Source organism: Aptenodytes forsteri, unplaced genomic scaffold (assembly GCF_000699145.1).
Source record: "Aptenodytes forsteri isolate BGI_AS27 unplaced genomic scaffold, ASM69914v1 Scaffold66, whole genome shotgun sequence".
In the NCBI taxonomy this organism is placed as follows: domain Eukaryota; kingdom Metazoa; phylum Chordata; class Aves; order Sphenisciformes; family Spheniscidae; genus Aptenodytes; species Aptenodytes forsteri.
Genome location: NW_008795131.1, coordinates 5,283,112 through 5,304,889, shown reverse-complemented (window position 1 = coordinate 5,304,889; position 21,778 = coordinate 5,283,112). Strand labels below are relative to the sequence as shown.

The 21,778-nt window shown below is 37.7% G+C and overlaps 2 protein-coding genes across 2 annotated transcripts in view; both read left to right on the top strand.

Moving 5' to 3' along the window:
• LYRM9 (LYR motif containing 9) overlaps nt 1-4,567 on the top strand; it is a 56,137-nt gene extending 51,570 nt beyond the window's left edge. Inside the window, exon 6 of the mRNA XM_019471808.1 lies at nt 3,998-4,567. Within this exon, the coding sequence (XP_019327353.1) occupies nt 3,998-4,122 (125 nt within the window). The 3' untranslated portion in view covers nt 4,123-4,567. The remainder of the gene's footprint in view (nt 1-3,997) is intronic.
• An 8,985-nt stretch (nt 4,568-13,552) lies between these two features.
• Nucleotides 13,553-21,778, top strand: part of NOS2 (nitric oxide synthase 2) — an 18,669-nt gene continuing 10,443 nt past the window's right edge. The window contains exons 1-10 of the mRNA XM_009278271.2: nt 13,553-13,679; nt 14,830-14,926; nt 15,523-15,645; nt 15,736-15,884; nt 17,938-18,100; nt 18,511-18,602; nt 18,998-19,139; nt 19,554-19,693; nt 20,270-20,444; nt 21,211-21,312. Coding sequence (XP_009276546.1) covers nt 13,573-13,679; nt 14,830-14,926; nt 15,523-15,645; nt 15,736-15,884; nt 17,938-18,100; nt 18,511-18,602; nt 18,998-19,139; nt 19,554-19,693; nt 20,270-20,444; nt 21,211-21,312 — 1,290 coding nt within the window. The 5' untranslated portion in view covers nt 13,553-13,572. The remainder of the gene's footprint in view (nt 13,680-14,829; nt 14,927-15,522; nt 15,646-15,735; nt 15,885-17,937; nt 18,101-18,510; nt 18,603-18,997; nt 19,140-19,553; nt 19,694-20,269; nt 20,445-21,210; nt 21,313-21,778) is intronic.

Sequence of the window (21,778 nt, the reverse complement as noted above, 5' to 3'; positions counted from 1 at the left end):
GGTAATGATCACTTTACAGTTATTTCAGAAGCACAGTTTAAAAATATGGATATCTCCAAATTCCACTCCCAACTGACACAATACAGCCTATAGGATTTCACAGTTACACTATGCCAAGTCTGGTAATTTCTAATTGATTAAATGCAGTGAAAAGACATCCAGTGTGTATTATGAAACTTAAGAGATGGAGAGCCAATCCCTGCCCTCTGTAACTTGTTTGTTATCCTCAAAGTTAATTCATAAGCAAAGGTGCAGGTTTTATAGCTAATGTAATAATACAAAGAATGTACACAGTATGAGTGGTATTTAGCATAAAAAGTAACATGAATTAAATCCATGTCTGACTGAGAGGGGAACAGAACCATAAACTCTTTCATCTAACAAAGACGCTTTGAAAGGAACAGCTTGGGTGCCATACTGAACCTGTAATCAGCTGACTTTATTGTACTATATGTGTGTGGGATTTTTTTATTTACTATTTAGAAAGTGTTTTCAATTTTATAAGTATCTGAAAGAAATCACAGATCATAATTATGTAACTTTGCTCTGTAGAACTCTATAAAACTCTTAAGAACCTCTGGAATTCATAGGGACTGTCTGTTAAAAGAAAAGCTGGGAGACATAAATCTTGCCTTTATGCTCTATCAAATTCTGTCTTGGTCTATAAGAACAAAGGCATTCTAGATAATTGCTTGTCAGGGAGTTTACTTTTCATGCTGTTCATGGGTTCTGAGCCAAAGCCACTGAAATCAAAGGGAAAGACTCCTGTGTACTTCAGTGAGCATTCACAATCTTACACCATTTTTCACTACCTTGAATACTTAGAGAAATGTACCATGCTTAATCATGTTTACCAGAATTACAAGTGAAACAGTTTTGTTTAGCCAGTTTTACAAAACATAGCCTCTGCAGTGGTCCATATGGCCTAAGTTCAAGAGGTGGGTCTGATGTTGAGGATGTATTAGCCTTCAGCAAGTCAGCTTGGAGACTGGAAACAAAGGCATTACTCCTAGTTACAACTGCTAAATAAGGGGAAGGCATAAAGAGGATTCTGAAGTTTCTTTGACCACTAGTTGCTTTCATTTTCCATGCTCATACGCTCTTTTGGAAAAGTAAACATTAAAAGTCATGCTGCTGTCTTCTGTGCTGAAGAATTACATTCCCTTTTTCTCGTTTTCAACTTTATCAATATTAAAACCTGCAGTCTATTTAAAAATTAGTTGATGGATTGCTGATCATTAGTTTATACTGTGCTCATTTGTGTGTATCAACAGTGACCTGCAATACCTCTCTGGTGAAAATGATCAGTCATTCTCCATGGTGCATTCACTTCTGCTAATTAATCAGAGATGAGGTGGTGTGTGTTTTGCAAAATGATCATCTAACTGGGTAGGAACTGATCTGAGATGAGAAACTTATTACAAAAACCTACCAAAAGCATGCATGAGCTATCGTTTCTTAGTTCCTTATCCAGAGCTATCAGACACTGTGTGGGAAGAAACTGTGGGTATATCACTATGTACTTGAGAAGTCATCTTTCCTGATATGGACATTCTACCAAATCAAGATATTGTTAACTGTGAGGATTTATCTCTTATCACTGGGAAGTCATTTCAGGATGCCAGTCATCTGTCTGTCATACATGCAAATTTGCTCTTCCATTGAAAAGAAATGGGATTTCAAAAGTAAAAACATGGGAGGAAATCAGGATCAGAGATGTTATGTTGGATGAGGGTTTTGACACTTCATGGAAATACAGGACATATTGATCCCTGAAAGTCCTACTAGGAAGATGAACAACTGTTCTTTTGGAGAATTCTCAGACTGTAATTAAGTCTTAGAAGCTGGTACGTGAGAAGAGAGAAGGAAACAACATAGTGGTTTTCAGCTTGTGCTGGTCAGAGAACTATCTTGAGCTGCTTTAACCTTACAGACAGTGTTGTAAAGTCACAGAAAATTCCCCTTTACATTCCTTTCTGCCATGTCTCAGGTGACTAAGCCAAAACTAATAATCATAAAAACAAGATGAGGCAAAAACATGCTTTTGACCAAAAATCTTACTATTTCTGTCACTTAACAGTGAAGTACACAGTCTACGTCAGCTTCTTTTGCTTTGGTGGCTGCGGTCCAAATATCCTCTTACTGCAATAGTCAGATGAAGCATTTAGACCGCATGAAGTGATTATTTTGCATCTTATCCTATTGGGAATAGAGACAAAAATGGTTATGGATAATAATAGTACCTGCTAATTAATCTGTAAGAATCCTTTGATGTTTGTACTAGGACTGTTTATTATAGATTAAACCCTATGACTTAACCCACTTCATAAAGCCATTCATCACTTTTCTAGAATCTGACCTTACTATATATCAACACATTCTTCCACATCTCTATTATTTTTTTATTTTTAATAAGTGACTTTTCAAACTCCCAAGTGATGTTCCTCCTTCCAAATGCAGTTTCAAAGCCTATCCTCTCTGTCAGTGTGGTCAAGAGTTGTATAAATAAGCAGTATGTTTGCTCGCCAAATGAAAAACAAGCTAAATAGTATGTCCCTAGCCTGGAATTCCTATAGAAAGAGAGTGAGGTAGGAAAAGCAGTGTGATAAGAATATCTGCATCTAATGAACTCATTAACTGGGTGTACTTCTGTTGCAGGTAGTAGTGGGAGAGAACACTTTTTATTTTCTGAGGGACTGAGGCAGGAAGGCTTCACTACTAATTCTAATGAGGAAAAAAAGGACAGATTACACATGGACTAAAAAATTTAAATTTAGAAGCTGTATAAAACACCCCCATTTCCTTTTCCAAAACTAAATATAGCAGTTTCTATCAAATTTTTCACACTGGCTCTTAGTAGTAGTAAATATTGGTAAGTATATCTGGACCCAGAGAATCAAAGAAAATCTTCCATTCTGGAAAGTGGTAGAACAGATGGGGTTTCTTTCTTTTTTTTTTTTTGGTGTCATACAACTGACATATTTGAGATGCTTGTGTAATGAATGCCTCTCTCTGCCAAGCTTTACATGGAGGTTATATCATGGTTCATGGTAGACTGTCACAAAAAATAAGAAACTTTTAAAACACTTCTGATAAATTTAAGTCTGTCAAACCAGGTTGACCCAAAGAAATATGCATGGTTACAAAAAGGAGTGCTTTGCATTGCACAAGCAATCTGTGAGGATGGATTGTTAACTACTAAAAAATGAGGCTGTGCAGAACTGGTCTCAGACATCTATTTCCAGATCTAACATTTTCCAGAATATTGCTTCATTAGAGAAGGCTTATTTGTGGGCTTAGCAATAGTGCAAAACCACAGTCAGGGTGGGCACAGAAAGCTGATTAGTAATGTGGGTCAGCAGAATGAGATTTAGCATTTCTAGATGTGGGAAATGTTCCTGTGGCTGTTTCCTTCTTGATCGACCCATGCATTTAATCCCTTTTCTTACCAAATAGATAAGCAGGCTGGGACAGTATTGACATAGAAATATTAGGCAGTTTTTGAGAAAAGTTCCCTGCTGGTCATTTAGAAGAAATCAATTAGGGAGAGAAAAATTCCAGAGATTTGGGTAGAAGTATGACTTGATAGAAAGACAGACACGGTAAATATGCAGATCAGGTAGCTTGAAATAGTTTTTTATTTTATGTGGACTGTTTAGTGGGCCCGTTTTAAGATTTTTGGAGCAAATGACCGAGATGCCCAATGATTCTTTCGCAGTGCTCCAGCAGTTGCAACTGCTGCAAGTATTGTAAAGAGTCCAGCAGGAGGGTGCCGTCTGTTTTGATAATGAATTAGTAATGTCTTCTGAATTCATTTTAGCATTCTTCAGCCAACCAACATCACAGACTTTTTATGGAAGGAGAATGTCTCACAATTGCTTCATAAAGTAAGCACGTGGTTTAGTGGCATAAATAAGGTAGCAGTACACTTTCAGAAGACAAAATGATTTATGAGTATGCTCTTATTTTCTCCTGGTTTTGTCCCCTTCAAATTCAGCTTCATGGTTGTCCCTCAGTGAGGAGGTACAGAACTGGATGATGATCCATCCTTCTCTGGATATCACAACTGGTCCATGTTCTTCAGAGCCAGAATTTTCAGACTGGGATGCAGTACTACAGTGAATGCAAACACTTGCTTTAGGTTTGAAATTCAACCAATGTCTGAACTTGTGCCTAAGACTGATTTCTGTTGACCCAAGTCAAAGAAATGGTGGTCAGTATTTTTTCAAAACGTGCACAGCAGCACACAGTATTAACACGCCAGTCAGGAAGGCACTCAAATATGGAGATAAGTAGGGTGAGAGAAATTGAGAAGAATGATAAACATAATCTCTGGGTCCAGTACAGGAGGACAAGGAAAATTTTAGTTTTACACATCAGAGGTTTTGTGGGAAAGGCTGAAAGGACAATTAGTGATACTTTAGCAGAGAAAACATGCTTTCCAGTTGGTCAGAACTCCAGAGGTAAAGACCTCAGCACAGTCCCCAAAGGAAAGAGAAGAAAAAATCGCTGTGAACGTTGTCATTGCCTACACTCACAGTGAGTCTACAGTAATCAAGGGAATGATAATGAAAAGATTATGCTGTGAGGGGAAAAAACGGCTCTTGAAAGCATGGTTTCTGATTATTTCCCGATACAGGTAAGATCATTAATAATTTTCTAATGATTTAACTTCCTACTTCCGTAATCCAGGATGGAGCACTGTTGCTTCTGTTTGCATCTAAGATTATCCTGAGTGTATAGCACCCATTTCAGTATTAAGCAAAAATGTGTTTTTCATTATTTTAATATTATGCCTATGTGCTTCCAAAACAGAATATGGCAGAAATGGACTGCATTACATGCAAACTTCAGGCTCTGGGGATTTTGGTGGACTTCCCAATAGACTTAATAATAACCTTTTTCAGAGCTCATTAAACTCTGAAGAAAGTCTCTTCATATTTCATGCAAAGCATGGACTGCACTTTGTAATTACACTAAGTCTAACGTAAGCATGTGAGATCAGCCATTTAGAAGAAAGTTACGTAAATGGTAAGAAACAAAAACCCCACATTTCAGATATCAGTGATGGAACACTGGATTAAGAGCCCAGACTGACTTTAAATATTTATTTGGTGTGAATTGCAGGTAAATTTTCAAGTCCTGTTAAGCTGAAGAATATGATCCACCCTCCATGATAACAGAGACTTATAACCCTACTCAAGGATTTTACAGAGTGGCTAAATCAACCTCCAGAACTATATCATCCTCTATTCAACTTCAGGTTTTGGAGCAGTTTCTATGGAAGTGCATTGTTTTAATGATATTTCTAGCATATTCCCATGAGAAATAATACAACATTGGCTGTATGTTCCTTCGCATTGTGGTTAGGGACTGTGCTGTGAGATCAAAATTTTGTATGTGTTTTAGCAATATTTTAAGATCTTTGGATGAAAAACAGCACAGAAATGTAGAATGCAGTTATACCATATAAAAGTAGTCCTCATAATTTCTTAGACTGAATTTTAGCTCTGTTGCCTTTTGTTGAAGGTGGTTTTAACTTTCAGAACTTAAGTTACTTTTATACTTCAATATTCTGTTCTTCGTTTCAGTCCAGAAATTTATGGATTGTTTTTTGAAAACCAGAATTTAAATCTCTTGTATTATCTGACCTTGATTAGAAATTCTGAATCCTACTGATATTAGCCAGTGCTCTGTTACTTAAATTGGAGTTTCTTCCACAGACCATGCTTTTGCTAAATGAGAACACATTTGCAGTTCTGTAGTTCACTGTTATTTCTCAAGCAAAAAAAATCTTTTTGCACGTGGTAATCTTAATGTCATCTTCCTTTACATTCAGCTGTGACAAGCATGAATTGCAGGACCAGAGATAACAAACACTGTTCTATACATTTTCCCTATCTACATGCCAGCTTTTCCTTATGCTCCAGACAGTGACATCTTCAGTAGTCTAAATATAGTGAAATTATGTTGAGGAGTGTAGGGCACGCAGCCCAGCATGCATGCAGCCCCGCAGAGAGCCACACGCAGGACACCGGTTTTTATGCCCAGTCAACTGCCAATTGTTATTTTACTTTTTTGCTTTAATCTGCTAGTAGCTCGCCTTTACTGCTGCAGCTGCGGCCGAGGATCCCACGCATGAGTCAGTACGTTTCAGAAGTCACTTCTGCTTGAGACAACGTGCACCCAGGCACAAAGAAATCTGGTTATTGGTTGTCTGATTGCTTTGTCCCTCCTTCACTTCCTCGGCGATTTTTGTAATATACACACATGGGAATTTTGGAAAGGGTGGCTGACGAGGGGATTTTGTTATTACTGCATTTCAGAATTTGGCCTAACTCTTACAACTGGCAGACAGGAAGGGATGGGTTTACTGGCACAGCACTGTAAATTTAACACTCTCCTCAACTTTCATTTTCACCCTCAGATGTTCACATCATGAAATTTTCCACTCTGCCCTGTCATCATTTAACATGCAATCTTACACTGCCTAGATCAGGAGATGGCAAATTAAACATTACACTTTTCACCCTAAACTGCTGCTTTTAATATGCCTTAAATCTGCAGAAACTAAAAAGGGGTCCAGACAGTAGATTTCGGATCCTACTTGTATTTGCATATTTTAAAGTGCCTAGACCTGAGTCTTCTATTTTGCTTTTGATAGAAAGTTGTTATCCCCACTTTATAAAGACCATATCAAAATAATGAAGAAGCCAGTGCAGAAGATGCTACAGTTAATGGTAAATACATTAAAATCCTTAAAGGTACAGTAAGCAATCAAAACACTAAACCAAAGAAACAGTTTTGCCATCTTGCAAAGTTTGAGGGAATATTCAAACCAAACAAATTTTCTTTGGGAAATGAAAAACCAAACCAGTGTAAAAGATGATGATTAACAGTCGTCAATATGAGGAGATATTTGGGAACACCTTTTTTAACAGTAGTTATTAGTATTATAAACTGTATCTTTCTTTGTCAGAAACTACCAGAAGCTTCCAATAAAAACAGTGAATCTATTGAGGTTCCAGAGCATAAAGGCAGGAAGAATTGGTGAGAAGCTCTATTGTTTCATTGCATAAATCTTCATTTTAAGACGTACAGTGCCTGGGAGTTGGCTTCCATGCACCAGCTTTTTTTTGTGTTTAAGAGTGCAATGTCATAAGGAAAGAAAGTGTCCTTAGAATTATTTTCACTTTTTTTCACCTTATAAACTAGATGTAGCAAATTGATAAAGATGAAGTCTTGCATTTTTATAGAAGTTACCTGTTTCATTTTTCATGTCTCCATTACACACTTAAAGTAGAGGGTGAGAAAGTGGAAATTTCTAGTCTATATTATTGTATAATTCTCCCAGTGTGACTTGGACTGCATATGTAGTTGTCACTGTTTCTATGTCCATCCTTTAGTACAGAACGTTTTCACCATACTCCACTCAGAAGAGCTTTAAGGACAATAACTCTGAAACATACCCATGTGAGATTAGCAAGCATGGAAAGATAAGACCAACAGAAGTGGGTCACCTATAACCTTCAAAAAGTTTTTATCATACAACTCCTGGATTCCTCACAACCCATGTATCACAGGCTTTCTCTTCCATTTCTGGTACATTTGGTATTTAGTGTAGGAATTTGGGAACTAAAAATGTATTTTTTACAGATAACATTTTTGGATGAGAAGTGCAAAGTTGCTAGCAAACTGAGACTTGTAGATACTATCCCAGGGTGGTCTGGCACCCAGTCTATGACACAAACACTCACCATTGTCATTATTTATGTATGTATTTACCTCTGGGTTGAAAAAGTACAGAGGTGCTTTCCTGTGGCTCAGTGCCCCATCGTACCAGGCATTGGATACAGCACAAAGAAAGAGACAATACTTCTCTTAAAATAACTCTTTAAGTATGTAATACACACTAAACTGTTGCCAGGGAAATTCTCTCTTCTACAGTTAAGTGATAGCAAGCTGGAAAATGTGAATGAATTCTCATAGCTAGTAGAGAAAACAGCACTTCAGCCCAGAAAAGGAACCGAAAGTGAATGAATGTTCTTAATGGACCAAATAAGTTAAGTTATTTGTACCACAAAGTGGTCACATGTGAAAGAAGTAGTGAGCATTTTATTGAAAAACATGAGTCCATTTCTGTGATGCAAATGGTCTTTTGTGATCTGACTCGATTTTGACTGATTATCTTACTATTTGGTGTCTCATCTCAGTTTACTAGGCAGCTTTTTTGCTGTGAGTCCTGCCCCCCATACTGACTTGTAATTGTTTTCTGGTGGTTCAAAAATATCTTGGTTACAGCTGATCTTGCTGATGGGGCAGGGACATGGACCAGGTGCCATGTGGGGGTCCTTTCCAATCCTTTTTTAATGACTATGCATTACTGGTACTTTAAGGACCAAATTTTCTGTTCTGCCAGTAAAGTTAATCAAATGGGGTAAAGCAGGAAAAGGAAGTGCATGAAGAACAGAGCCATCAGTTTGTAAATGCAAATAGAGTACTTCATCCTTATCACAGGAGGAGCATGTGAAGTCTTAGCAAATCTTCTAAGATGCCAAGTGTTTATAGGTGCCTGCAGTGTTATATTTTGAATTTGTGATGTTGTATGCAACATTTCTGAAAGATTGTCATGGAGACATCTCAAATAGTTAGAAAATAATTAGGTTAGTTAGGAAAAGGGAGTGAGAAAAAAATCACTAGTAGTTTGTGAAAAGTTGGAACAATTGAACATCATCTCTTTAGGGTTACCTGAAGTTAGGAAAATCAGCCCTTGTTATCATCAGCTTTGCCTCAGTGTAATAGTTCTTTGAAGACTCAAGGTGTCCTGATCTTAGAGGGGCAACCTTACAAACAGAGCTTGTTTTTTAAATGTTTTTAAGAATATAACTTCTTAAGCTGAAGCAGAATATTGCAGTCAGACAAAGAATGTGACTTGATTTGAATGAAATCGCAGAAAGCTTATTTTTGAGGCTACAAGGCCATCGCATTTTCAGAAACAAAACGAAATTTAACTCAAAATGACAGCATGGTCAGAATGCCATTGAATAGGTCAAACATTCTGCTCTGAAAGGGCACCTCTTTCATCAAAGTTAATGCAAGAAAAGCAACTAGTTCTTGCATTTTGATATGGCAGAGGCAGAAGTGGCTGTGCAAAAATAGGGAATATGTGCGGAATTGGTTTTCTGAGGGAGGAACTTTCCAAGCAGTGTAGAATATTTGTAGGAGGAGTGCACAGTGAGATTGTTTAGTTAACCTCTGACTCCACCTAAGAAATGAATGGTGCCGTCTTGCTCTTATTATACAGAAGGAGTTTTATTATCCATGTTGGTGAGTAAAAGGGCAGGTCCTGTTTGAAAAACTGGAGTGACTGAGCAGTTCCCTGAATGGCTGTACCTGAGCCAATCCTTTAACCAATTCTCATGAGGAAACAAGATGTTTCTCTTCTTCTGGTCATTCCAAATCTGATTTTTCATATCCGATCCCTACCTATCCTTTCCTTGATTTCAGCAGTCTCCAAGCACAGGGAAATAAGGAGGCTGAATAATAAAAGCTTAGAAACCAGTGGACATAATTGAATTCGCTTAAATTTCTACTAAGATACGTTCTTTTTTACAGGACTAGACATTAAGATTCCCTGTGTTCTGTAGAAAAGAGAGGTCAGATTTAATAAGAAAGGGAAAGATGCAAATAGAATTTTTAAACCCTGACAAAAGAGCAAATGTGAAGAAGAGTGTAACCTTGTTCTTTGAACTCTGAAGTTTCCTTTCAGTTCAAGCACCTTCAATTTGACCCTTGAGATACATAGAGTTGTATTCACACTCAAACAATTACAACTGTCTATATGGTTTGGGAAGAGCTGTCATGGATCAGAAGCAAGGTAGAAATTTGTGGCATGGCATTGGGTCACACAGCTCACACATTATTTCTGCCTGCTGATTAGATGTCTGGAATATTTTAAACAAAGGGATGTCAAGTGATAATTCCAGTGAGAGAAGGGCATCACGTAAAAAAAAAAAAAATCTGAGTGTGAACATTCATGAGCAGTGAAAGCAAAGAAGCATGTGCTTGATACAGTCAAGCAGATGAATGCTCAAACTACAGAAAACTCAGCTCTATTTTTCAAAAGATTCATCTCTAGCAACCCTGGATGGGATATATACAGGTGTATTCATGCATGAACACGTCACATAACTCGGTTTACCTCTAAGAGTGCTTTATACAAGCACTTAATGTTCATTTTTAAATAGAGAAACTAGATACAGAAAAAAGAAAATGCCTTGCCCAAGCTTGTCCAGTAAAAATGTGACAGATGAAAAGAGAAAGTGCATTTCCTTGTTTCTCTTGCAGTCTTATGCCTTATTTCTGTAGATCTTTGATCAGCACCTGTAAATCTCTAGTTATGATTGTAATGATTTTGACCTTGTATGACTCAACAGTTTTAAGAACTAGCTGTAATTTGAAAACCAGTCTAGACAGTTTCCTTAAAACAGTCATACATTATGTCAATGAACAAATAACGCGGACCAAAATCCTTGAGAGTGTACTGGCAATACCACAGCATTTCTGAGTCTGCAGTTGCCTGGCAGCGCTTTGTACTGCATGCCACCGTTGGCTCCGGGATTGCTTGTGGCTTTCAGACCACAGGTAGAAACCTGATTTTGTAATATGTAAATGTCCGCGTGTTGTCTAAAATTGAAAATCAGCTCAGTAATCCCATCTTCATCATCTAGCTGTCCTTCTGGTATTCACACATACAACGTGGTGTGAATAGTTTATACTTCAGGGAGTTGCAGTTTCCTTCCAGTTTTTCTAGTACGTTGGAAAAGCACAAAGGGACAAACCTCGCAGGCAGCAACAGATAGAACAGGGAGCTCTGGAGAGGAAGAAATTCTACAAATTCTCTATTGAGAAAGATCCTTTAAAACTTGATCAAAAATAAGGAAGTAATATATTTATGTTAAAATACCTGTCCTTAGTTACAATCACCTGTTTAAATGCTTTACTGGTCCTTATCCTACTGCTCTATGGTCCTGTAAAATTTCTCTTGAAGTTGCTTACTCTCTTTCTACAGCTGCTAGTTTAATGTATAGGAGAATGGCCATCCAGTGATAAAATCTTCAAGAGTTCTTTCAGGATTTTTTTATTTTAACATTGCCTGCAAGGTTGCAAAAACTGTTCAGTGTGACACACTGTCCTTATCACTGAGCACATGTAAAAATCAAGGTTACAGCACACTGTGCAGGAAGGAAGGGATGCTCATAACATCAGGAACTAGTCACTGCTCTCCCTCCTGTCATACATGTTATGTAATACTGCAGCAGCCCATCAGCTACACGTCCTCCGGTCCTGAAAGAAATACAGGACATTTTGGGATTCCCCTTTTGTCCACTGTCCATGTGTAGCCTTACTCTGCTGTTTTGCATACGTGCTCCTGGAGTATAAAATGCTTTTGCCTCACAGGAAGGATACAGAGCAGGAGAGATTAAAGGAAAGAAACTTTGACAGAGAAGACCATCTCCTAGCAGGTTTGGAAAAATCTCTCACAAGAGCACGGTAGGACCGCACTGTGTCAAAGTGTTCAGTTTGCCATTCATTTACTGCAGCTCGCAAGTGAAGTAACTGTGTGGCAAACTGTAATTTTTTTTCCCGTATTAGGAGTAAAGTGTTGGAATCGGTCTCCTGCTCTATTTCCAAGCTGTTCTTCTGCGCTGAAAACTTTATCCCCTCTTCTACTGACTTAAAGGTTTGTGCATGTGACAGGTAATATTATAAATGTTATTTAAAGAACCCTGTTGTGGAGAACACAAAAAGCAAGCAAGTTCTTACTGTGAATGCCAGTGAATGGAAAATGTGAGTCTTCACTCTTCTCTCTTTTTTTTCTTTTTTTTTCCCTTCTTTTCTCTTTATATTCCTCTTTTTATTTCTCCTTTTATTATTTTTTTTCTTCTTTTTCTTTTCTTCTTCTTTTTGTGTATTGTTTTTCTTGGTTGTTTTCTGTTTTTTTTTTTTATTTTTTCCTTTTTTCTCTTTTTTTGTAGTTCTCTTTTTGTTTCCCTTTCTTTTCTTCCTTTCTTCCTTTCTTCCTTTCTTCCTTTCTTCCTTTCTTCCTTTCTTCCTTTCTTCTTCCTTTCTTCCTTTTCTTTCTTTCTCTCTTTCTCTTTTTTTTTCTCTCTCCCTATCCTTTCCTTCTGTCTTTTACAAAAACATATAGGCACACTGCAGCATTTTTTATTGCAGAATATTAATTTAGATTTGTTCCTATTTTGTAACTGTAGAAAAATGCTTATTACACACTATTTCTTTTACTTGGAGTAACAGACAAGTCCTAACACCTTACAGTTTCTGCACGGATAGTTGAATGGATTTCTTTTCTTGTATGATTTTACAGCAGACAGCATCTTGGGAGCCCAGCAATATAAATTTTACTGAAGTTGCAGAATATTAATTTAGATTTGTTCCTATTTTGTAACTGTAGAAAAATGCTTATTACACACTATTTCTTTTACTTGGAGTAACAGACAAGTCCTAACACCTTACAGTTTCTGCACGGATAGTTGAATGGATTTCTTTTCTTGTATGATTTTACAGCAGACAGCATCTTGGGAGCCCAGCAATATAAATTTTACTGAAAAAGCAATAGAAATAACAAAATAATACATAATTTACATTAGGAATATGTGGCAATGTATATTTTCTTTCTTTATCTTTAATTTTTTGGAAACATCAGTTTTTGATTTCTGTTATGAACCAGATTCAAACACTGAGGCTAATTCTCCTTTACCTAGCAATTTACTAGTTTGTTCTTTTTCTTCTGTCATACCTTCCCTAGCACAAAAATCCATTTTAGGATCAGAAATTAGCAGGAAATATATGTTAAAATGAATAGCAGTAAACTTTGTACATTCTTACATAAATGCTATATGTTACATTCAAATATGTGCTGTGTATATATATATCTTACGAAGTACAGAATTCAGAATCTCGGAATTCCATTTGTCTCTGGCAGGTGAATACATTGCAAACGTTTTGGTTAATTTACAGATCAATTTTTTTTTTCATTACTATGTGAATAACACAGCAACATTTTACATCCCTTTTCCTAGCTAACATATAGTGATGTGAATTAACAGAACATTTAATAACACTTAACAAACTTCTGAAAAACACAGAACTTAAAAAACAAACAAGTGTCAAGGAGTGTTTTTCATAGAAGTAAAGCATGCCTGTGGTTTTCTTAGACGCTGATATTTGCTGTTTTGTGCAACTGGGGTACATTTGAAATTCTCTTGCCAGTGTTTTAGAGTAAGGCATGGCTGCAGCATTACACTGACAGAGAGAACTGTTAGTTTTAGTATCACTACTCTACGAGACAAGCAATTTTCATTTTTAAAAACAGGACGTTAATTAGATCAGATCAGTTAGTCTGGTGAGTTTCTGAGTAATTTTAAAGGGAGTTACCTTCTTAGTTAAAAACGGACCTTCTTGTTTTTTTTCCCTCCTCAGAAGTGTTCCCACATCACACAAAACAAGATTTCAGCACTGTGAACTAAAATAATAAATAAAGCATACAAAATGTTGTGCCCATGGCAGTTTGCATTCAAACCTCGTGCTGCTAAGAACCAGTCCCCTGAAGAGAAGGATATCAATAATAACGTGGAGAAAAATAGGAAGATCCACGGGTAAGATCTTTGTCTTTTAATGGTTTCATAGTTTCTCTTTCATTTGAAAAGGGAAGATAGTTACTGACGTGGGTTCTGGAAAAACCTGTAATGTGTTTCCAAAGCAATAATATTAACCAAATAACAGTTGTCCCTGGGGGTCACTGGGTGGTGTTGACTCGGTAAGGTACATTTAAGCTTTTGTGTCAAAGTTATACAGTCATTGAGGAAAGAAGTCATCAAATCATCTTGCTTTCTCTTTCATAGTTTTAAATTTATTTGGTGTCTTATAACAGTTTCATGTATGCTAGGACTTAGGAGACATGTATGCTATAAAAATTAGCGAAGTGATTATTAATGCTGTAATTAAGTTGGTAAAGTATTTCTGTGACACAATTTATACAAGACACTGTATAAAATAAACTGCACATGCGTATTAAATTTCTCAGTTTTCAGGCTGTTACTTATTTCAGTTTTCTATTGCATACCATTTCTTTCTCTGCCCATTCCTTACCCTTTCCTGTCATTCCTCAAAGTAGTTTATATTGAAATGTGAAGATATGTGAAGCTGACTAGTGGAAGTGGGTGATCACATATGCTCTGCTAGCTAAAACACATCATTGCCCGCTCCAAACTAAGGGTTTTGTTTGGAGTTTGTGGTCTGGATGCCTCTTGGATGTTTTTGAACATAATCTGAAACCTGATATCCAAATTAAAAAGTAGGAGTTCAGAAAGTAAGACTTAATGCAGAAAACAAAGGAAATTAATATAAAAGTATGTTATTTGCTTAATGGGCTGGAGACCGGACCTAGCTGAAATTTTCACACATTTCCCTGAAGATTTCAACCTCTTTGTTTAATTCCTCTGAGTATTTTCTGGCCAGATCATAATTGTACAGATGTCCTTTGTTTAGCTTAGAGCAATGATACTCAACCTTTACCATTCTAGGCCATATCTGTTGTTTTCCTTCCCACATAGTGATCTGGAAAGGGTGATTGTAGCTTTACTATTGACTTCTAGTCCACCCCTCATGCTGCTGCGAATGGTTGGCTTATTGACTCAATATATCTTTCAGAGACAGCTCTGAGCATCTCCCTCCTGATGCTGCAGGTAAAACTAACAAAAACTAAGCACGTTGCGTTATACTGAATTGTCTTTCTCTCTTTTAAAGCTTAGAAAATGATGATGCCAAATTACATGACCTGAGCAAGAAGCGGATAGAGATTCCACCTATCATAACTTCAGCAAAGGCCAGTGACGGGAGAGAGGTCTGTTTCTAGCATCATTGTTTGATGCTAAGAGTTCACACGGGTTGTGCTTACTGCTCAAAACTTCTCAAAGCTCTCATGTGAGGACTAGCTGTGGTTACATGAGGTTAGGACTGCTGTGATCTTTGCATGAAAGATCTCCAAAGCTCACAAAAAGGAGCTTTGGTAAGACTTAAGGAAAAGAGGTGACCCAGTGGGATTGAAGTGCCTGATTCCTTTATTCACCTTTGAAAAGCCAGCCTTTAGTAACAAACATGACCTTTCTCTAAAATTGTCTGGTTCACTGTTTTCCTGAGACTGTGACTGTTATATTAAGAGATCTTATTGAAATTAAAAGGGTGTTTGCAGTGGCAGATATTGTTTGGTTATTACAAAAATACTTTTTTTTTTTTCCCGTTTCATATCGAACTGTGGAATAGGTCAGTAGTTTTGTACTCAAATGAATAAACAAACATGTCGGAGAAGACCACATTTATACCTAGTTTCTTGAATTTAATTTGTAGCGTTTTAATGGTGAAATAAAATTTAAAATGAAGCTTTAAGATATTTAATAGGTCTGAAGACACAGTATGTATTTTTATCTTTTCTCTGTCCAGAACCCCCCCCAAAATGGTATCAAAGCTTCAAACCAAATATCAAGATGTCCAAGACATGTAAAAGTAAGAAACTTGGAAAATGGATCCAGCTTTCTCGACACACTACACCTGACAGCAAAGGAGGTAAGATACGGAAACCTGAACAGTGATTTTTCATAACTTTGAAAAGATACAGAGTGCAACATTGTTTTTTGACATTTTATTGTTTTTCAGGTTATCAACTGCCGGACCAAAGCCTGCCAAGGGGCACTCATGACCCCAAAGGGCCTGGTGAAAGGTACTAGAGATGGGCCAGTCCTACCGGCAGAGCTTTTACCTCAGGCAATAGACTTTATCAAGCAGTACTACAATTCATTTAAAGAGTAAGCCAACTTTACCTTCATTTTTGGTATAAAAGTCCTCTACCTACCTACCTGTCTGTGAGACTATAGGAGTGTTTCATTTCTTCACAGCTATCGGTAACTATCCTGTTACATAGCATGCATTCAAAAAAATAGATAAGGACTATTAGAAAAGGTAAATAAAATATTACTACACTTCATATGCTATATCCACCAATCCCAGGTCTTGGGAATACAGAAATGAACTCTGTATAGGGCATTCCTCAGCCCCATCCCTTCTGAGTGTATTACATTATAGTACATTTATAATAAGCAGCTTGGGTAGGACTCTCTTACAGAATGTTACCTTCTGCTTTCTGAACATTGGATGTTAGTGGAATTAGTCCTACTCAGATCGGTCTTAGACGTGAATAACGTGGATAATGCTTTTTGTTTGTGCTGTTCCAAGTATCTTTTCTCTGTGTTCTTTTGTTCTCTGTTTTGACTCTCAAGGCTTTAGCCAAAGATTGGAAGGCCAGTCTCTTGCTTCTCAACCTTGCTCTGTGCTATCATCAACATAAGCTTACTGAGCATGCTGAGAGGGATGCTCTAGCTTCAAAAAAGAGGTTTGTGTTTTTGCAAAAATGGACATGGTGCAGAGACATCTTGTTGCAGGAAAAGCTGTAACATCTGGTTGAGGTCCAAGAGTTTGCAGTGACAAAGTTTTCACATGACAAGCTTTCAAGTGACGATTCAATGTTTGCTTATCACATTATAAAACATTATTAGACTTTCAAAGGGACTCAGACACATAATGGCTACTTCTTTAGAAACTTTGAACTCTTCTACAAAGCTTTCTTCCATCTGAATCTTTGTGAAAATCCCCATCTTACACACAGGCTGTACTCACTTGCCAGCGTATTACATTTGCACATCTCTGTGTTTCTGCTCATGGCTATTTGATCACATTGATTTACACTATCTTACATGCTTGCCCTTGATCTTTCATCTTGTTGAAAATGTGAAAACTCTCAGACAGTGCAGGCTATTTTCATTCTCTCTGTAAGCCAACAAAACAATTTTTGTCTGTGCTGTGATAAATATTTCCTAATGTTTTGACTTCATTCTCTGTTATCAAACTAAAGAATTTTAGAGTTGGTTTCCCTGACAAAGGAATTGCTCAGCACTTCCTTTTAGGAATGAAAATCCTATTTACTTTGCTCAGAAGAGCTGTGTCCCTGTGAAAATAATAGAACTTTGAGAGGACAGTCACTATAATCCTACTTTTGGGCTGAAGCTAGCCTGTTCTCTACTTTTCATTTGCTTCTGTGACAATTTTTTCCAAACTAATCTAGAAAACCCAAATTTAAACTGAAGACTTACACAGAAAAGCTTGTGATCAATCCATGTATGTGTTGGGTGGTGAAAGGATGGCTACTTAAATTTCTAGTGTGTTAGTTTCTTCATTAGGCTAGTAAGCTCTGTCATTTGCACTCAGTAAGGACAGATCCTAAATTCTGAAGCCAGGAGAAATTCTCCTCAGCAGTCCTCAGAGTCCTATGTACTTAAGTCATCCCTTTACCTAGAACACCCGCCGCTTTTTGATAAAAATCTCGGACCCTAGGCTGCTGCAACAGATAACAGCTATGCTTTGGGGCAAAAGTGTGGTGCAGTAGAGGGGAGGTGGGGAGCAGATGATGGTGGCTTCTCACAGCCGGAGCACAGTGAAATTGCTGACTTCATGAGGTGATGGATGTTTTTATAAAGGATAGAGTATTTTATGTTGACCTGTTTCACATCCAGAGAGTGTAGATTTATAACAGGGACAGGTTTCTCAGTGTTTATCCAAACTTGCCATATCTCAACCTACACAGGTGCTAATCCCCTCCCTGGAAATCTGCCTGCGTCCTGGCAGATAAAATCAGCAATGTAAGCAGAAGTCTTCTCGTGCAAAAGGGTGCTCAAAAGCTTTATGGCTTCAGCAATGCCTGTGCTCTTCTTGACCCAGAACATAAGAAGAATGTCTGTGATTTAAATCAGTTCTAAGTAATGAAATTCTGATTGTTTCTTTCCATGGCTGTTTCCTGTTCAAAAGGCCAAAAATAGAAGAACACCTGGACCGACTGGAAACAGTGACCAAGGAGATAGAAACAACAGGAACCTACCATCTGACAAAGGATGAACTGATCTTTGCTGCCAAACAGGCCTGGAGGAATGCACCTAGGTGTATTGGGAGAATCCAGTGGTCCAATCTACAGGTAACCTATGAGTCTAGACATTATGGGCCAAATAGTCATCTGCTGTAAATCAGAAGAACGTCCTTTACTTTGGTAAGATATGCTAGTTGCTTAAACTGAGGACTACTCCCTCCTGTATGTATCATAAGATCAACAGTTTTTTTGTAGTTCTCTGCTTCATAGTTGAATGAAAACATGTGTAGGAGTGCTAGCGTAGGAACCAACTATGTCGTGGAACCAGGTGCATGTCTTGGTCCTTGGAGGATTGTTACGTGTGAAAACGATGCATATAAGAACAATAAAAATGAACCTTTCCTTGTGAAGCTACAATTAAATTGAGAAATACTGATTTTTCATTTCACTTTTTTCCTTAATCTTTCCTTTCCTTAAGTGCATAAGAAAAATAATATGTTTCTTTTGGAAACATCTAGGTATTTGATGCACGTGATTGTAAAACAGCAAAGGAAATGTTTGAACATATCTGTCGTCATATTCAGTATGCCACAAACAATGGAAATATAAGGTAGGTCTCTTTAATTTTAAACAACAAAAATGACATGCAGATCTGGATTCAAAACTCTACATAAGACCTGCAATGGTCTATCTAAATATTTTGACAACTTGTCTCTGCTCTTAATTCTCCTGGTACTTATATGTTTCTCTCATGTGTACCACCAACTGTTTTGAAATTTTGTAACTTTCATGGCTGATGTTGCAAAGTCTTTTGTAATTCCTGGGGAAAAGAGGTGATTTGAAGATTTAGGGAGGTGGGTAGAGAGGATGAATGATTTTATTTCTACTGATGTTTATTTTAGAAATATAAAATAATTACTGTTGGTAACAATTTATGTCTTAATAATTAGAATGTGTTTGATGTGCTGCTGTGGTGTAACAGGATTTGATTGTCTCTCTGGGCAGATCAGCCATCACTGTGTTCCCCCAGAGGACTGATGGGAAACACGATTTCCGTGTTTGGAACAGCCAGCTCATCCGATATGCTGGATATCAAATGCCAGATGGGTCTATCGTAGGAGACCCTGCCAGTGTGGAGTTCACACAGGTACAGTTCCAAATACAGAATCATAACTGCTTTCCATCTTGTCTAACCCATCTGTCTTTTTTTTTTTTTTTCTTGCATGTTTATGCTGAGTGGGAGGGAAGTGTGGCGGGAAGGAGTGAATGGGATGTTCTGCCCCACAGGTTCTAGGTGCGGGCTGGAGCAATTATTTCTTACAATCCTGATATAAAAGTACTCCCCTCCATCTCAGAACAGGGTAAGCTAATGTTCCCCTTAAGTCAGGGACACAATCAGTACTTGAACAACATGTCTCAACATTGCTTGAATGGGAAAGATAACCTTTATCACTTAGCATTTACCTCAGCAGGTTTTAGAGCATTAACATTCTTTTGTCTTCAAATCCGGGGGGACACGGGACCTAAAAAACCTCAAAATGTACTTTCTTTATTTTTACAGTTGTGCATTGAGCTTGGGTGGAAGCCGAAATATGGCCGCTTTGATGTAGTTCCACTTGTTCTCCAAGCGAACGGCCAAGACCCAGAAATATTTGAATTCCCTCCAGAAATTGTCCTTGAAGTGCCAATGGAGCATCCAAAGTAAGCACGCAAGATTTAGATAATTGCATTTTTGCCTCTGCCTCACCTTGGCAGGTTATTAGCCTGCCCCTGTGGCAGTCATTTTATGAGTTCTTTGTTAGGATGAAATTATGGTAAATTGTCCTGAAAGATAAAATGTCTGTTAGAACAATGAAATGAGATTTAAATTAAGGAAGCCAATAGCAATTTTGCTGGAAATCTTTTTTTTCCCAATCTACATTTCAATCATATTCAGAATTTAAAAAATCATCATTTCTTATGCTGGTGTAATACATATGTAAAATATGGCTGCACTCATAACAAAATGCTTATTGCCTTTCTCTCTTTGTTTTTTTCTTCATGTTTGCTTTGGGAGTAGCCTGCAGATTGCAGAACTCTGTAGTACTGTTCTGCAATTTCTTTAGCTGGCAATTCCCAGTTACCACGTTGTAAACGAAAACTGCTATGAGCTTTTGCAGACTGTGCTTCATGGGTCATTCCTCCTAGAGATAGTACTCTTCCTCTTCTTGACTTGTCTGGTTATCGCCTAAAGAAGGAAAAGACACATAAAGTAATAAATCAATGCTTGTTTAACAGGTATGAATGGTTTAAGGAGTTAGATCTGAAGTGGTATGCGCTGCCTGCTGTTGCCAACATGCTTCTTGAGGTGGGAGGCCTGGAATTTACTGGGTGTCCTTTCAATGGCTGGTACATGGGGACAGAGATCGGAGTGCGAGACTTCTGTGATGTACAGCGATACAACATCCTGAAGGTAATCTTCTGAAGTAGAAGTGTGTTGACCTGCCAAGGGAACGAACTTGGTGCGTGGAGTGTTTTTGAAAAAGAGACGCTATCAGTCTTTGCTGGGAGGGGTGTTGTATTTACATCACACTAACACTTCAGTGCTAATCTGACACAATATCCTGACTATTGTGGGACATCTTGAATTTCTGCTAAGATTATGACTGCTAGGTTTTATGACTGTTTTTACAGTGTTCTGACAGTATCTGTTCCAAATACCTGGCTGGAATGGTGAAACTGCAACTGTAAAAAAAATATATAGCAAATGTTGTCCAAAGGGAATTCTTCCCCAATTTTACCCTGAGTCCTGCTGATTCAGGACTTTTGGTCTCTGACTGTACATTTCTCAGTGGTATATTTATGTCAGTTCCAGTCCGCTGTTGACAAGGCAGTGGAGTCCTGGTTGTTAGCTGCAGGTCTTGGGCACCTCACCAGTACAAATTAATAAAGATGACTTATAACCGGATACTGCCACTTTTTAAACCATTTAGTCCAGGAGAGAACCACTCCCTGCTCACCAAACTGGAATAGCCTCAAGAACCAGAACTCCATAATTCAAGTTCACCTCTAATCTCAAGTGTTTCTGCTGCCATCACTTTTCCCAGCATAAGATTGACTCTTCCCCCTTCCGCAATACTTCTTCCTGCATATTAATGTGACGAGGTGGAAAAATCATGAGGTCGAAGTCCCACGTAGTAAATTTGCTTTTCCCTTTTCTCTCTCTTTTTCACATGTAGGAGGTAGGAAGAAGAATGGGACTGGAAACAAACAAACTTTCATCGTTATGGAAAGACCGAGCTGTTGTAGAGATAAATGTGGCTGTGCTTTATAGCTTCCAAGTAAGTCAACAAGAGTGGTACCTGGAGAGACACTGAATATTGTGTGTCCCTTTTTCCTTTCACTTATAACAGCTTTATACAAATATAGTGCCAGTGGGCCAATGCTCAATGGAGGTTATCAATGTAATTCCAATAGAGTTATTCTTGATTTACACCTGGGAAAGTAGAGGAATCCATATTTCCTGTTGTTGCCAGAAAAAAATCTCAGGTGAAGGCAGAAGGGAGAGAAAAAGAAAAGGAAGCTAAGGGCAAGATTGTTCATCTTTTTAACACATATCTCTAAGTGTCAAAATCTATGTAAAGCCATTGGATTAATATCTTTTATTTACAATTACAGTTCATTTAACATATCATAACAATATGAAAGATGGGTAAAAATGAATCAGGGGCTTTTCAGCATGCACCCCCAGTGCTGGAGAGGTAAAATGATGATGTTAAAAAAAAAAAAAAAAAAAAAAAGAGAATG